A 16,409-nucleotide genomic window follows, 5' to 3' on the forward strand; every position below is an offset into this window, starting at 1 on the left:
CCTATGGCTAGGAACATTTCTAGAAGTAAGAAACATTGAATTCTTATCAGAGCAAATTTTGACCCATCCTTTGTTAATCTGGGTACCTTGTGAACGACTGTTTTTTGTGTTCCGCACTCCCGCAGGCATCTTTCATGTGCAGATTAGAAGTCAAGGGCCAATGAGTACCTTACACCTTCTCTCAGCACAGAGTCTTGCATAATGTGATCTTGGTCTTGACAGACCGTTATTAAGCACTATAAAGCACTGCTACTACTATTAAAATGGAATATACTGGAGGAAACAATAAGGATGAATGAATGAATGAATGAATAGCAGCATTATGACGGTTACACATCTGATGACTCCAGAGAGAGATATTGGAAAAACTCTGTTCCACGTTAAATCAAGTAATAGATTTTTCAGCAGAAAACAGTCTAATCTAACACACTGCGTATTATAGGCCACAGAACCACACCCAATAACTCAGGCATCACACGCACAGATATCAGAATGAAATAAGAAAACAATGCGTAGTTTCGTCTCTTAAATTATGTCAAGATAGCAGGAAGTTTTAAATTCTAGTCTTGGTCCTTCCACTGACTTGAGAAAGTAGTATAATCAGTTTGCCTGCGTGTCACTATTTAAAAAGTCAGAGTACTTACTTATCCCACAAGGATATTGTCAGGTTTAATTAATTATGTCTGTAAAATCCTTTCCAAATGAAAAGTGGCAAGCATGATTTATTAATTAAGTCTAAAACACCACTGCAGAATCAGAGACTGATCATTGTTTTATCAAGAGAATAACATTTCTAATAAAGTAAATTTCAAATGGGAAATTACAATAACAGCCTTTTGGACTGACTTAGACTTTTTTGTGAGGAGCAAGGCAATAGACTTTTGATGAGTTCTAGGAATACAAGTGTAATCAAGAACAAGAGATAAAGTAACACTCACCCACTGACATTAATGTGGCACTAGCTAAACAGCATTGCATAAATAATGAAAAGGGGGACTAGCACCGCTGTAGGACCAAGCTGAAAGAAAACTACTCCTCTACCTATTAGATGTCACTTGCTTGTAGTCTGACTATGTGCAAGGATCTGTGCGAGTCACCGAGCCATAGCCACCCAGAACCGAGTATGGCATTAGTAGCCCAAAACTACCTGTAAGGTGGCAATGTATGATCTACAAAGGGCCTGATTTATGTCAGTACGACTCTACTGCTGTCAGCTCTCATGCTCACAGGTGTATCACAGCTATAGCACGTGTCTGCAGGCAGAATCCAGGTATGAGTTACGAATGACAGCTGTCATTGACGCACACCTCCTCTCAGGGTGCATTGGGCCCTCTTTGTTGGTCCTCTTTTCCCTACTATGGCAGCTGTGTTAGCTAAGGTACTCCTTGCAGGGAAATTGTAATTCAGTCGGTGCTCACTGGGGCCAGGAATTCATCAGTACAGATATAAGAGTAGCTTGAAACATTCAGAAAAGACACAGATCAAACAGCCTGTGAATTACACTGATTCAGCACATCTACTGGACAGTCCTGTGGCCCAATTCTTTCCTGGACAACTCCACCTATTTGGCCTGTACTGGCAAGCTCCACACCCTCAGCACCAATAGCCAGAGTTTCAGAGGAGGAAATGAATCATGCCCTTGGAATGCAACTGAAATCCCACAGATCTAAGAAAATACTTATTCATCTGCATATGTGTACGTGCATACCTCGTATATTGCCAATTACATTTCAATCAGATACTGCATATGAATAAAAATACCCCAAATCTAGTGGAATTTAACATTAGGTGGCGTTCCAAAGATATGGCACGTGATTATAAATGAAACAAGCAGTACCACGTGATTTAAAATACGTCGACTGAATTTGGGCCCAATCCAGCACAAAATAACCACAGCTTTTCCAGGCTACAGAGACATCAGGTTTGAATGGTCACACTGCAGCAGCACGACACATAATTTGGAAATACCAACTTGTTATAGAAAGACAGTAAGGGATTGTCTAGACTGGGTCAAAATGCTTTGCAAAAACATTTTAGCTATAATTAATGTAGCGTAAGAAAGGGTGTGCAAAGTTTGATTTGTGAGTCGGACAAGACAAGCCCATGGGGAGATCCCCTTAATTAAATTATTATTAATTTGTTTACATTTGCGGCTTAAGTCCCCACTTCTGGGTCACGCCATCTCTCTGCCTCTTTTTTTCCCAGCTTCCTCCTTTTTTACCACATTGACTTAAGACCGCCTGGCATGAGAGCTACCTATCCATGCTCACACAGGCCCGGCCAAACAGCACAGCCCTTCTGCAAGCAAAAAGGGTGGGACAGCCACAGCACTGAACTTTCTGGAACAATCAAGCAGCTCAGATCCAAGCTCCATCTTTTTAAAGCAGTGCCGATGCTTAAGGCCTGAATTTAGCCGCAGGCTCCAACACAGGCGGCTATCTCACTTGCTAACAGCAGGGTTTCAGTGTGCCAGGTGCCCCCCTGGCAGGGAAGCCCCCTTCAGGCAGGGTCAGAGCTGAAGTGGGCAGATTATGCTGGGAGCAACAGTCCTTGCCCATGCTGCTACTAAACAAAAAGGCACCGCAGGTAACATTGTTATTTGGCAATAAGGTGACGGGTGTATTGTGCTGCAGATCTCGGGGCAGCCCAACCGCATCTTTGCTAGTGTTTGCAACAGTTCCCACCAGAGACAGCTGGTAGCGACCTACCTTCAGATATCCTCTAGCTGGACGGTTATGTTGAAGACATGGAGGAGATTTGAAGCCACCAAAGAATGCAGTAGTTACATCGTCTGGATCGTCATCATGCCTCTGTATGTGTCTTTTCCTGGAGAGGTAGAGGTTGCATTTTCTTCTAACCCCTTCTTCAGTCTCCTGCTTACGGTTAGTTACTGCATGTCATGAAGAGCTGAGTGTGGCCTCCTCCTCCAGCCCAACTTTCACCCTGATTTAAAAACATTTTATGCAACTAAGTAACCAAATCTAGCCCAAATATCAGAGTTCAGGGCCTCTCCCCATCCATATGCTAAAAGGCATGTAGTAGGACAAAGAAGCCATAGGGACAGAGCCCATCATCCTGCAAGTCCTGACATGAAATTTGCATCATATTTGATTGGACAATTAACGGCTGCACATTTCCATTGCATTTCTTCCAGTTGCAGTGCTTTGCAATGGCAGCACTGCCCCTTCCCAGCTGCCTGAGGTGGTACGAGTATTTCCATTCTCATGCTGCTGCTGCCACCACTATTAAAACGGCAGAGCAGACGAGCGTGTTTGGAGCCATGGTCCATTTTGCCGCTGTTACATCCTCACACAGTCGACGTGACAGGTTGTAAAAAGCCTTTACAACCTGGTAGGCTGCACATAGCGGTCTGAATTAGAATGATTCGTGTAGAAAAGGTAAAGCACAGAAACTGCTTCCCAGGATGGCTTCTGGTACCACTTACACTGGCAGACGGGGCATTTCTCTGAGCAGCACGCTCCGGACGAATGGTGCTGGGGGCCATTTCCTAAAGCAAAATACCAGGACGCCGTGTGTAAGACCCCGTATGGCATGATCAGATCTATTCCCTCCTAGGCAAGGGTGCCATGCTCCAGCGTTTTCATTCCCAAAGACTGACTGCTAAAAATACCTGGATTCTCATTTAACCTTGTATGTTTAAAAATGATAAATTGGGTCCCTGAAAGGACCGAAACATCAGATTGACTCCAAAGTTAAAAACATAAGAAATACAGGTTGCCTTACAACTTTCAGGTGTAAAAATGATAAATTTGGTCCCTAAAAGGACAGAAACATCAGATTGACTCCAAAATATCAGAAATACAGGTTGCCTTCAGTCCAGTTTCAGCGTCCAGTGCTTAAAAAAACCCGACACCCAGCAACGAGGAAATCTTTTAAAACTCCAGTTGAGGAAGAAGGGTTAACAGCAATTAGCGGCCCAGCCAAACCACCCGAGGTGAGGGGCAGAGGCCTCGCACAGCGCCGTCAAACCTCAGGGATGAGAAGTCGCCAGGCGGCAGCGGGGCTGAGGCGAGGCGGGGGGGGGTCGCTGAGGGAGGCCGTTATCGGCTCACGTCACCTGACCGCGCGCCGCCGCCGTCACCGGCGCATGCGCGCCGGCCCTTGGCGGCGGCGGCGGGGAAGCAATGGCGCTGCTGGTGCGGGATCCCTTGGCGTCCCGGGCGCGGCCCTTGCCGCTGCCCCCCGGCGGCGGCTCGGTGCGCGGCCTCCTCCGCCATCGCGCTCGGGCGCTGGTGAGTGAAAGGTGGCGGTCGCGGGGAGGAACCGGTGGCGGGCGCGGGGGTGCGGCGTCCCCTCAGGCCTCGGGAAGGGGGTGGGTGAGGGCGCTGGGCTGCCGGTGGCTAGCAGGCCGCATGTTTGCCTTCGCCCCTTCCCCGCTCGCCGTGAGGCCTGCCTCTCTGGCCGTTGTGACTGTAAGCACGCTTCTTGTTGCTGTCGCTTAGCCGAGCAGGAGGGTTTGCTGTAAGAGCGTCCTATAGCCTCGTATATGTTTTGTTTATATATAGAAGATCTCAATTTTGAATTCTTTACAGTCCAAAAAACGTGGGGTTTGTTTGTTTGTTTGTTTGTTTGTTTGTTTTTTAATACAGAGCGTTTGAACAGTTGGTGTTAATTTTCCCTTAGCATGGCTTTTCCACATTCATGTTGACAAGCTGATTTAGACTGTGTTTAATCTTTTGGCAAACAGGAATTAAAACAAGCACCACAGAGAATGTTTATGCTTTTACGATCATCTGATTTTTGCTTCCCCTCTGTTCCTATAGGAAGGAATTTAAACATTACTCCTTAACGATTTACTTCATCAGAATGTTTCATTTTCAGTCAATCATATGACTCAATTTTCTGTTCTTTAGAATATTCCTGAAGAAAGTCTGTATGTGAAATGTAACGGACGACTGGCTAATGATGAAGATGTATTGCAGAATGGAGCTGTGTATAGTCTGGAACCAAGACTTTGTGGTGGAAAAGGAGGTTTGCTGCTTCACTGCTTCTTATTGCTTAGATTCTTAGATTAGAAAACTTATTATGCCGTAGTCTATACTGATAGCAGCAGTCCTAATCTATTAGCAGATCTTTTGTAATGTGGATGACTGTGATATAATGTCTGTGAGCTCAAACCAAAGTCCACATGTAAAGCTGAGAATTGACCAGGGAAGCTGCAGTTCAGCTAACAACTTGCTGGCATAGCTCTTCTTTACATCCCTGGTCAGCTTAGCTCTACTAGTAGAAATCTGTAACGTGCGTCAGAGTGACTTCAGAGTTGAAATTGTGTTTAAAAGCACCTGGCTTCTTAGGTTCCTAAGTTTCATTCATGGTCACTTAGGACAAATATTCCAGGTACGAATAGCCTATGATTTGAGTGTGTTATATGACCTAATTGATTTTGTCCTCTCTTATTTGAAAAAACATCGAGATGCCAAGATCTCAGTGGCCGAAGAACTAAAGAATTCAATCTAAACTAGACTCCTTATGTTGATAAAATATTTTAACTGTGTTATGGAAGATGTATGTTAATCATGTAAAACGATACAGCCACTGACAGTGTGGTACTCCTAAAACGGAACATGATGGGTGAAGCAAGTTCGGCAGAGTATTTGAGTGTAATTGGAGTCAGTATGTTTGCTCTTTGAATCCGGTTCTCAGAATTTTCCAGCTGTTGAGCTAAAATGCTGAATAATTGTGCAGCCTTGCATCAGACTGTGGCTCAGCTTACTTTGTCTTCTTCAGTTTTAGATAGAACTGGAAATAAATATTGTTGCTATAGCTTATGAGGTATCTTGGTTTCTTTAAGTGCCCTAAAAGTGGTGCATACGGTGTAAGTTCATAGTATAGGATGCTTCTTCCTCACCTATTATCTGTCATCTTCAGTTATCCTGGGATGACACAGGATACGCGTTCTGTTACTCACTCTGTGTTACTGATTTGCCGTTGGGGTCAGTTTAAAATTGTTCTGTAACAATTTTGTCTGCTTTCTAAAGTGTTCCTTTTGTTTTGACGTTACAACTTAAAAACCTGATAAAAACAGGCAAGCAAACACAGGTCAGAGCTGTTGAGACTTACTGTGTGATCTCAGGGGAATACAGATCATGCAGGCTTAGAAGAGAACTGAGCATTTTATTATCAGACCTACTTCAGCACCTGCGACCTTAGCGAATACATTGCTGTTCATTTTTGGGAGCGTGCCTGGGTAGGTGTAGCAGCTAGGTCTGCATTCTTCAGAATGTAAAATTCAATAGCATGTTTCATAAGCTACAGAAATTCCCCTCACCAATGGCAGCAATTGGTTTTATTAGCTGAACACAATACTTTTTCTGCCTCATGATACAGTAGGCTGTCTGGATTGGTTACTGTTTGTAACACTCCTTAAAGGTACTTTTGGGGCACTGAAAAGTATAGATTTGTTCAGCTTCTAGTTAAAAAACAGTGCGTGGCACTTTCAAATTGCTTGAAGGATTATATTAATATTAATCCACATTGTGTTTCTTTGAGGTAGTTAAACAAGCGTCTTTCTCCATCTGGAGGCAACATAAGGTGGGACTGAGTGAGAGAAATCAGCAGCCTTGCCTATGAGTAATTGGTGGCTGAGGAGTGTATAGAAATCTATTTTGAGGGGCTCTCCAGTATAACATTGTACATTATGATCATCTTGATGAAGCAGCTAAAGCTATCTCCTAAAAAAGTTATTTTTTGTTAGATTTTTGAAAGGGGATTTAAGTTTGGTGGGGGCTAAAGGTGCTTAAGGGGGAGGTATATCCTGGCTGAATTAGAAAGGACCCAAAATGTTATCTTGAGACGAAAAAAGTTTCAAACCATTTTGCTGGGGGATCCAGAAATAGGCTTTCATGTTAGAAGTGCTGCACAGATTCTAGTAAATTTGGAGTCTATCTGATGTCATAGCAGGAGTACAAAAACGAGATGAGTGGTAAACGCTGGATACCTTTTATTCTCTTGGTATTTCAGCATTTCGCCCAATGGCAATTCTCCAGCATGTTGCAACTGTCAACTTACCCTTTATTTCAGTTGCATTGAGGGAAAGTGTTGAATTCGCTGTATTTGTTTTCCATAATTAATTCTTTTGTTGTATACTAGCTGATCTCCATTTGTTTCTGTTTAGCTAATTCTTGATTGCTTTTTTCTCAGGGTTTGGATCTATGCTGCGAGCACTTGGTGCTCAGATTGAAAAGACAACAAATAGAGAGGCTTGCCGAGATCTCAGTGGAAGGAGACTTCGAGATGTCAATCACGAAAAAGCGTAAGGCATTTTCTTAGAAGCTAGAATTATAAAATAAACTGATCGTGTAGTTCACTGTTAACAAAAAAGTTCAAATGACAGGTGGTTGTAGCAATGAAATTTTATTTTGAATACTAAAAAGAGCAAAAGTGAACTCTTAAGCACAGATAAACTGGAAGCCAACAGAATTCTTCTGACTATAATTATACTACTGCAAAATAGAAGTGATTGTACTGCAGCATGCTTCTGAGAGACTGTTCTGTGCAGCTTTGTTTTCTCACCTGGAATTCTTACAGGTCTGCAAGACCATGATATTGGGGATATGTGACCTTACTGCTGTTTCTGGCTTCCAGAATAAACTTTATGCTCTTCTCTGTAGGAGAATCTCTATATATTCCTTCAGTAATTCCCCTGGGTGTTGTTAGTTGTCTTTTCCTTTTGTCTCCCATCCTGGCAGGTGGTAGAAGCATTCAGTAATTGCAAAGCAACAAACTGATATTACATTAATTGTTGGAAATGCTCTCATTTTCACTGTTCTGTCACCTGCAGGATGGCTGAATGGGTGAAGCAGCAAGCAGAACGGGAAGCAGAAAAAGAGCAAAGGCGCTTGGAAAGGCTGCAGCGGAAACTTGCGGAGCCAAAGCACTTTTTCACAAATCCGGACTACCAGCAGCAGTGTCATGAAATGGCTGAGCGACTAGAAGATTCGGTCCTTAAAGGTATTGCAGTTTAACCTCACTTTCTCTCCTCAAAAAATAAAGCAAACTAAAAACCCCTATAGCCTCACTCCAGTATGAAAATTTAAAAAAAAACCCCAACCTGCTGTCAATAACTCTTTCAATTGAATGAAATTTTAAATTCCAGTAAAATTCATTTGAATTAATTTTTCCTTTTTGGCTACTGCTTCTCTTAAATTGCATTGAACAGCTTAACACTGATACTGCACACACATGCTTCATCTTGCTGTGCTACAGTGTCATCTCATAAGAAAAGCAAAATTCTGTGAAGGTAGTGCTGCTAGTTCAGCTGTAAGAATTACGTAATCAGTTTCAGTGAAATGATGAAATATAAACAGGTCTTATGTAAAAACTAGAAATTGAATTCAACTATAAAATACCTTGTTTCATTTGCTGTTCTTTGTAGTTATTTTATTTATTCACGGATTGTTCCCTTGCTGGCAGCTTGATAGTGAAACTTGAGGCTGAATGGGATGTAGAACCTGAGAGTTCAGTTCAGGAATCCAATTTTAATTGACTCTGTGCCTTAGTAAAGCCATGTAGGAAAGCTTTTGCTGCTATTGAGTTTATTTTGAAGCTTTGAGTCTACATGAATGTGCACCAATAGTGATTATTTTCAGTTAGTGTTTTAAATTGCATCTGAAATTAAAAGATAAGTAGAATTTACAACATAAATGAATTGTGTACTGATGAGTAGACTTTTAACTTTGTTTTGAAGGGTTGCAGGCTACTTCAAGCAAAATAGTGTCACCAGAAAGTGGCCATAGTCGGAAGCGTCCAGGTGAATCTGCTAAGAATGGAACAAAATCTCGAAAAAGAAAATGTTTTTGGTAAGCATTGTGCCTTGTTTTTATACTCAAGTATTAAGCCTTGAACAGGATGAAAGGCTAGATATGTACAAGTAAGCAACATCTTACCTGAGACGTAGACTTAAATAGGAACAAGTAAATTGAACTGATTAAATCAGAGAACTGAAAGGAAATGGTGTTGCATTCATATAATTCTGTCCCACCTGGAGCAGAGAAACTTTATTTGCAAAAATATGTACCCTTCCCTGCCTCCCCACCTTCTAATATGGTTATATTCTACTACCTCCTTTTTTTCATTAATGAATTAAATTTACAATGAACTTGAAAAAAAAAAATTTTCCTGGCATTTTTCACCTAATGTAACGTGAAAGAGAAGCCTTAATGATTCCAGTGGTGTTTGGAGTAGCAATAGGCAGCACACGTTTCTGTATTGGGAATGCTGTAAAAAGCTGGTTTGGGGGATGTTGGGTCTTGTTCAATATTAGCAGCTATGCCAGGTGCTAAACTATCCTAAATAGCTGCCAGAGTAGTTCACTGCAGCTCTCTGAAGTGAGTTTTGGAAAGAGAAAGGTGACAATAAAAATAATTAAAAAAAAAAAAAAAAGAAAATAGATGAATATTCATTAGTAATGTACTGATTGTGCCAGGCTGGGATTGGAAGGACTGGATGATCATGACAGTTCGGATTGCGAGGATGACAGCGAAGATGACTCCCCTCATGCATCTGACGGCAGTTGTCCATCAGGCAGCAGATATAAGGAAAATGCTGGAAATGCAAATGAATGTTCAAGCAGCTCTGTGGATTCAGTAGAGGATAGTCCAGCTACCAGTGCAACCGCGAAACCACTAGAGCAGCCAGAAAGTACTGGAAGAGATCTGCAAGGAGAGACACACGCAGGTGGGCAAACTGAAATTCCAGCTGTTGAAAACAGTAAAATGACAGAGCCCTTGAAGGAAGAGGCCCAAGAAAAGAAAGAGGTAACCCAAGCTCTGAAAGAAGAGAAACAAGAAAATGTTTCTTCTGAGGCACAGGAAACGAACCAGTTACAGAGCACAGTAAGTACGAAGCAGTACAAAATGTGGTATGTCTTTTTCTTCAGTTGCTTTTTACTCAATCACTTTTCCCTTTGTGGATCACAGAAAAGGGGAGGGTATTTGTATCCTATGACTTCAATGCATTAGATGTAAGTGCTTGAATTAGAATCATAGTCTCCCTAACAAGCTAATAGAATCTCCAGAGTTTGATTCAGAGCACAAAAAATGCCAAGGTTAAGAGGAAAAGCAGCTTAACTGAAGATGCATTGTACGACTTCTGAAAAGGGAATGTAGCAAGTTAATGGAAACTGCAGCCAAAGAAGGCTCCTGGTTGACGGCGTCTCCATGGAGAAAGTTGAATTGGAGTATGGTAGCATTGTCTTGAGAGATGCTAAGTAGAATGGGTCAAGGAAGAACTTCATAAGATTAAGATTGTAATAGTGTAGAGTTTCTACTAAGATGCAGTTGCCCTTGACTGTCTGTGTTGTCTTTCCTGTGATCCATGTTTCCCCTTGGGGTTTTTTGGTTGTTTTGTTTCTCCTTCTACATAAATAGATACACTCTGGATCCAGAATTCTTTATTGAGGGGAAAAAAGGAAAATAAAACCCTTTTCTAGAATGAAAGACTCTTATCAGTACTTTTTGAGACAGTAACAAACACTGTCCAATTTCCCTAATCTTAATTATAACATAATTTGATCTTAATGTTTATAATTGATGTCAGTGTTTAAATTAGAAGTTGTTCCAAGTAGATGTCCCCTAAGCCAATCAGCCGATCAGTCTTTCTTAGTTTCTATTACAAAAAGACTCGAGTCTAGTTCATAGAGGACCCTAGTAGTCTGGTGCAAACTTCAGTTCTTCGCTGACCATTGAAAGTCTGAAAGCAGCAGCTCCTTCACTAGAGAGACAGGATTAATATCAATGATGGGCTTCATCTGAACTGCGAAGGATGGGGGAAAAATGGTTTCAAAATGGATCGTCTGGTGTGTGCGTGGCGGGAGCAGGTCTGTACTGTTGCCATGCCATTGTCTCTGCTGGCAATCTGGGTTGGTGTCACGGCCCTCAGCCAGATCAGGAGCAGTGCTGACCGTGAGGTCCCTTCTCTGGTGATTGACAGGAGGATGGCTGGGATTCTTTTGCTGAAGAGGCTTTGGATCAGTCTTCCAGCCAAGAGAGAGAATATAGCTTTTCCCACTAAACTGATGAAAGCCCTACTAATATTTGGCAGTAAAAGGTGCCAATACTTGTGCTTCGTTGTGCCTTGCATAATATTACTATTAAAATTTTTTGGGTGTAATGAATCTAGGCTTATTCTAGCAGTAAAACAAAATGTGGTGCTTTTTTTTCGGGCTAGGGAGTTGCTTGGATTTTCTGCCTTGTTTCAGCTTGAGCAGAAAGTCTACCATCAGTTGCCACTGCCAGTGACTGAATTCTGATAAGTGAAAGTTTAATACAGTTAAGTAGAAAAAAGACCAAGGATGTAATCTGATAAATTAGAACTTTGTCATCTGCTGTACTATTAAAGCTGGCAAATTTTAAACAGGATGTTTACCATTCTTCACTGTTTACTTTTTGCTGAGTATTTGTGAGACTGTCTATTCCTAGAACAGGAAACTCCACCAATGCTGTGGCAGATTGTTATTGCAGGTGGAAATATTTTTATAATAGTCCTTGATGGATTTTTTTTTTTTTTTTTTTTTAAATACGATGAGAATAATGAGGCAACCAGTCTTTTTTTGTATGCTTAGTAGGACAACGGTTCTAATTCTGCTAGCATTAATTATATTTGCTGAGTTCGTAACGGAGCGCTCTCATTCCCATTGCTGGTATTGCTTGCTCTGAAGTCCCTTTGATAACTCCAGCACAATACACACCGTAAGACTAATATGTGTTTTAAGTATTGAACGAAATGGGCTTAGATTTTTGCATCCTTTTAAGTGTGTTAATGTTTGGTGTTAGTGTTTAGTGTGTTAGTGAATTCCAGTATTTGAATTACCCAGTCTTTGTCCATGTTCTTTTGTGAACAAGACCCTGGGCTTGGACTAGACAATCTATAGAGGTCCCTTTCACCCTCCATTATTTGGCAAATATACTCATTTCCTTTTAAGATGAAATTTTAATCCATTTTCTTGTGGAAGGATGAGATGTGAACTTCAGAACTTGCTCTTTTGTTCATCTTACTAAAAAGAGAGTGCTTTCATATCTATTTCTATAATTACAGTGTAACTGCATTAGAAATAACTATTCATCCTCCTTCCTGCTGCTGCTGGGGGCATATTGGTTATATTTTGCATATGGCTAAAAAGGGGCTGTTAGCTTTGCCGTGCCTCTGGAAGCCAAGGTTAAGCTCCTGAGCTGCTAGGTGAGATGGTGGGCTATTGTTTTTAATTCAGTTTTCTTGGGCGTACTTAACTTCCCTGGGGATAAAACAGTGGTGACTATTTTGTCTCTAGAGGAATAGGATTAAATACTGCCACTTACTTTTTTATTCTTCGTTTTCGGCATTCCTCTATTGCAAGTAGAATGTGTTAATTCTAGTGGTATAATCTTAAAAGTTCAGCGGTGTGTATACCTTTTAAAATGACCGGTGCTGCTTCTGTCTTGGAGGCTGTGTACACTGCAAGCCTAAGCACATCTGCAGCTTGTCTGGAAAAGTTAGAGCGAGCCTTTAACGAGCTAGCAGAGGTACTGCGAGGAGTAGGATTATAGCAGCACAGTTGGACACCGGGTACAAAGCTCACCTGGGCATTCACCCCGCTCTTGGGTGTGTTATCTCTGCTAAGATTTGCATGTTTTACAATGAGGCCACTGGCTAGCTTCAGTTTGCTTGTACAGCATGCAGTAATACTTTGCCTGGGTAGCATAAGTACCGTTAATAATGAGACTATCCAACATAATACATATGGAGACATTGCTCAACTTTATTAAGTAATTAGGAGTTTGAGATAATCCTAATTTAAGGTCGTCTGTAGAATGAAGCATTCTGTCTACACTTGTTCCTCCCTCCCCAATCAGGAAGAAAATAAAAATAGTCTGATGGGATGTTTTTCTCTTTGCAGGAGGTGGAACCACTAGACCTACTGGCATTCGACTCTGCTGCTGAAATGGAAGCCCTGGGTTTAGATAAACTGAAGATGGAATTGATGGCTTTAGGACTGAAATGTGGAGGCACTTTAAAGGAAAGAGCAGCAAGGCTTTTTTCAGTGAGAGGTCTGTCTAGAGACCAGATCGATCCTGCCTTATTTGCAAAGCCCTCTAAAGGGAAAAAAAAGTGATTTTTTTTTTTTTTTTTTAAAACATAATTTTATATCTGTGTGCTTTTAAATTTTTCTTATTGTGTTGTCATTCTGTACTGCCACGTAGAATTCTTTGGCATCCCTGGATAGTCTTTTGTTTCTATTCTTAAGGAAGTTCAATTAACATAACAGAGAGTAAGTTGCTAGACAGCGAGTTAGTTATGTGCTCAGTATTAAAGGGGTGAAACTACGATCTTTTGATAAACTTTACAAATAGTTATAACAAGTCTCAGTGCAACAGGTAGAACAAACTCGCTGTATATGGAAAGAAATAACCTGAATGTTTTCTGGAAAATGGTTGTATGACACTGTCATCACCTATTTTAAGAACAATAGCAATCCTTTCTTAGCTTTATATTGAGTCTCCTTTAATGTGTGTTCCAGTTAGCACAGTTACAACTGTCAAATGAGAAACATTGAACTTATGGTCCAGGCTTAAAAGCTGAAGTTTCTTTATATAAAAAGAGCATTTTTATATGGATGAGGTCAGTATAAATAAATACGCTGTGCCGTGAGTTTCTGTGGGATGTCAGGTATCGGTATGATATAAATTATCAATGCGTGTAAGTATTTTTTTTTTAGAAGTTAAATAAGGGTATTTACTTATTTTGCTCTGGAAAAGTATCTGAGTGAGGGAAAAGAAAGAATCCCACCCTTAAGAAATGAAACAGAATAAAGTACGCTTGCTGGCTGCTGAAGGTTAGTAACATACAGGTGATCATCTGAAGCTGAATGGGAAATTCAGGATGGGTTTTAACTTCTTTTTTCAATGGTAAAAGCAATGGAATTGTCTCCCAGAGACTTAAATATCTGCAGTGGTGGTGCTTTATCCTAGAGCAGTGTCTGTAATCTCGGTGCTGGGCGTTACCCTGTGAGGTCGTAAGGGCCCCTTGCTGGAAGGGCAGCACGCTTGCGCGGCTGCGGGTGCAGCTGCCGCTTCTCTGGTTTGAGAGGCTTTTAAAAAGTGTTCAGTGCCTCAGATTTTACCACCATATGCTGGACAATACTATGTTTATGATCTAATTACCAGACTTTCTTGTAGAGACGTTTGAAAAATTAAAAATTATCTCTCTCCTGTTCTGATATCATACCATCTGTTTATCTGTTTTAAAGTTTGGCTCATGAAGTAAAGTTTTTTGAATTGTGATACTGGTAGGAAATGGGCTTCAAATGCTAGGAAATCAGTTCACTCGTGTAGTATTTAATGTTTCTGACATGAGCAGTTTGTATCTGATATTTCAGTCAGTTTTGCAATCTTAGGACCTCTCTCCTCAGAAGCTGTTTTGTTTATGCTTGGAAGTTTTGGACTGAGAGAGGGTGTTAAAGCTCAAGGATTTATTCTTGACAAACTCCATAGGCAAGCCGTGACAACAGTCGTGTTGGTGCAGCTGCGCCAAAGTGCTGGTTAACCTGACGATTTATCCTTCCCTCACCCATGCGACCTCCCCAGGCAGGCTTTGTTATAAACTGACATGGGAAGGCAGGCTCACTGCCCCCCTGGTTTCTGTCTGTCCCCCCGTGTCCCCTGTTGTGGGTGGGTGACCGCGGGAGCCCCGTGCCGGCAGGTGTCGCTGCGGGCCCAGGCTGCGGGGCTCTGGACCCCCAGACCCTCCGGGGCTTGGCCCTGCTGAGGACAGGGCTGGGAATTGGGAAGTGCGGAATCCATTTCTATTGCAGCAGCTGATCTCTAGGCAAGTCAAAACCACTGCATGTGCTATAGTTTTTCTACCCTCCAGATGGATTTGGGACTATTTACCTATTTGCAAGCATATTTGATGTGGTTAAATAAACGCCCTTGGTATCCTTTCAGCTGAGCATCCCCAACCTCTAAATTCACATCCACAAGATAAGCTTTGTTAGCATCCCAAGGAGTTGGGAAAAGGATGGGCAGGTATTTGCAGTGGTGGTAGTTATACTGTCACACACAAACCCAGCGCTTGTGGATCTGTTTGACACAGTGTTCTGAAAACATAAATCATGGCACCTGAGGGCTAAATTGTTAAAGCACATTTAAACTCTTCTCTCTTTACTTACATATGGGATCCAAAAGTAATGAACTTTGATAAGCATTTTGCAGCTTATCATTAGTATAATCTGGTTTATATGATGAGCAGTGACTTAAATGCAGCAAATGATATAGTGGTTAAGATGTTTGGTGGCAGTAAAGCACTTGACATGTCTGACATGGTAATCTATAAGGGAGTCTTGGAAAATTAAAAAAAGGGGGGGGGAGCAGAGAGACATTAAGACTGTAAATCACATTTCTTGGGGGTTGTGACAGGACAAATGGACCCTCGGTAGAAATGAAATGGTTTTGTTCACTGAATACGTTTCATTAGGAAACTGGAATGGTGGAGGTCACCTGAACATAATGAAGTTTTGCTGGCATAAATGTGTCGGCTGGAAACGTTACACACCAGCAGCAGTCTCACTTGGGTTTGGTGTGCTTACTGCTGCTCTCGTAAAGGCATGTACATCGTTTGGGTCAGGAGAGCCTTCAGCTCTGTGAAAACACTCAAGCTCCTCTGTAGCATGGCAAGGATAGTGTGGGCCAAGAGAGAATAGGCCAGTTTAATGATGTGTTTTGGCAATAACTATAACTCTTGCCTAAGTTATTTCCCCTCACTGTAATTGCGCTCTTGCTTCAGTTGCACTGACGCAGCCATTTCTAAGTCTACCCCACGCGTCACTTATTTGCCTTTTTTGTTGTTGTGGATCCCTTGTTAAACCAGATCAGTTCCCTGTTGGGGCATATGATGTGGCTCTAACAAATTCGTGCCAGCACAACTGAAGTAGCGTTACATAGGGTAGGGAATAAACACTGGTTGGTGAAGGGGAACTGGAATATTTTAAACCAGCAGCAGTGCCAAACACTTTATTGGATCAACTGTGTCTTCAGTAGTGCCAGAATTAAAAGAAATACCCTACATCTGTGTTAGAGGACAACAGCTTACGTATACCTTGAACCAGCTCCACACCTAGGCACGTTTCTTTGGGAAGTGTTTAGCTCCTGCTGAGCTAAGCGGGAACAAGCACTTGCTCTGGGATACGTCCATGTAAAGGGTTAGCCTAGAGCAATTCTGTGTCTGGAGAGCTGTACAGGCGCTGGCTGGCAAGGTTAGACTTTCACCTGTCCATAGGGCGTCCTTCAGATAATAGCTGGGTAATAACCAGGACTTGGACTGATCCTTCAACAGGACAGAAACAAGCAAGTGAAGTGCTTGAAGCTTTCTTAAGACTTTGGGCAAGAAAAGAAAGATGTCAACAAATACCAGTAAAA

The 16,409-nt window shown here is 41.8% G+C and overlaps 1 protein-coding gene across 2 annotated transcripts; it reads left to right on the forward strand.

Annotated features, from left to right (window-relative positions):
- The first annotated feature begins 4,094 nt into the window (after positions 1 to 4,094).
- Positions 4,095 to 14,219, forward strand: SDE2 (spliceosome associated SDE2). Of its 2 annotated transcripts, none has more exons than XM_087774688.1 (7): positions 4,095 to 4,253; positions 4,875 to 4,992; positions 7,162 to 7,273; positions 7,802 to 7,971; positions 8,708 to 8,819; positions 9,446 to 9,854; positions 12,893 to 14,219. In XM_087774688.1, the coding sequence occupies exons 1-7, from the start codon at positions 4,146 to 4,148 to the stop codon at positions 13,106 to 13,108; spliced, it is 1,245 nt and encodes a 414-aa protein (XP_087630814.1). In that variant the 5' UTR covers positions 4,095 to 4,145; the 3' UTR covers positions 13,109 to 14,219. The 2 variants fall into 2 exon arrangements, with proteins under 2 accessions (XP_087630814.1, XP_087630815.1); XM_087774689.1 differs by lacking the exon at positions 4,095 to 4,253 and adding an exon at positions 4,310 to 4,433.
- Positions 14,220 to 16,409: the final 2,190 nt, after the last annotated feature.

Source organism: Nipponia nippon, unplaced genomic scaffold (genome assembly GCF_047370975.1).
Source record: "Nipponia nippon isolate SJK-2023a ecotype South Korea unplaced genomic scaffold, ASM4737097v1 scaffold_4, whole genome shotgun sequence".
NCBI classification, from domain to species: Eukaryota; Metazoa; Chordata; class Aves; order Pelecaniformes; family Threskiornithidae; genus Nipponia; species Nipponia nippon.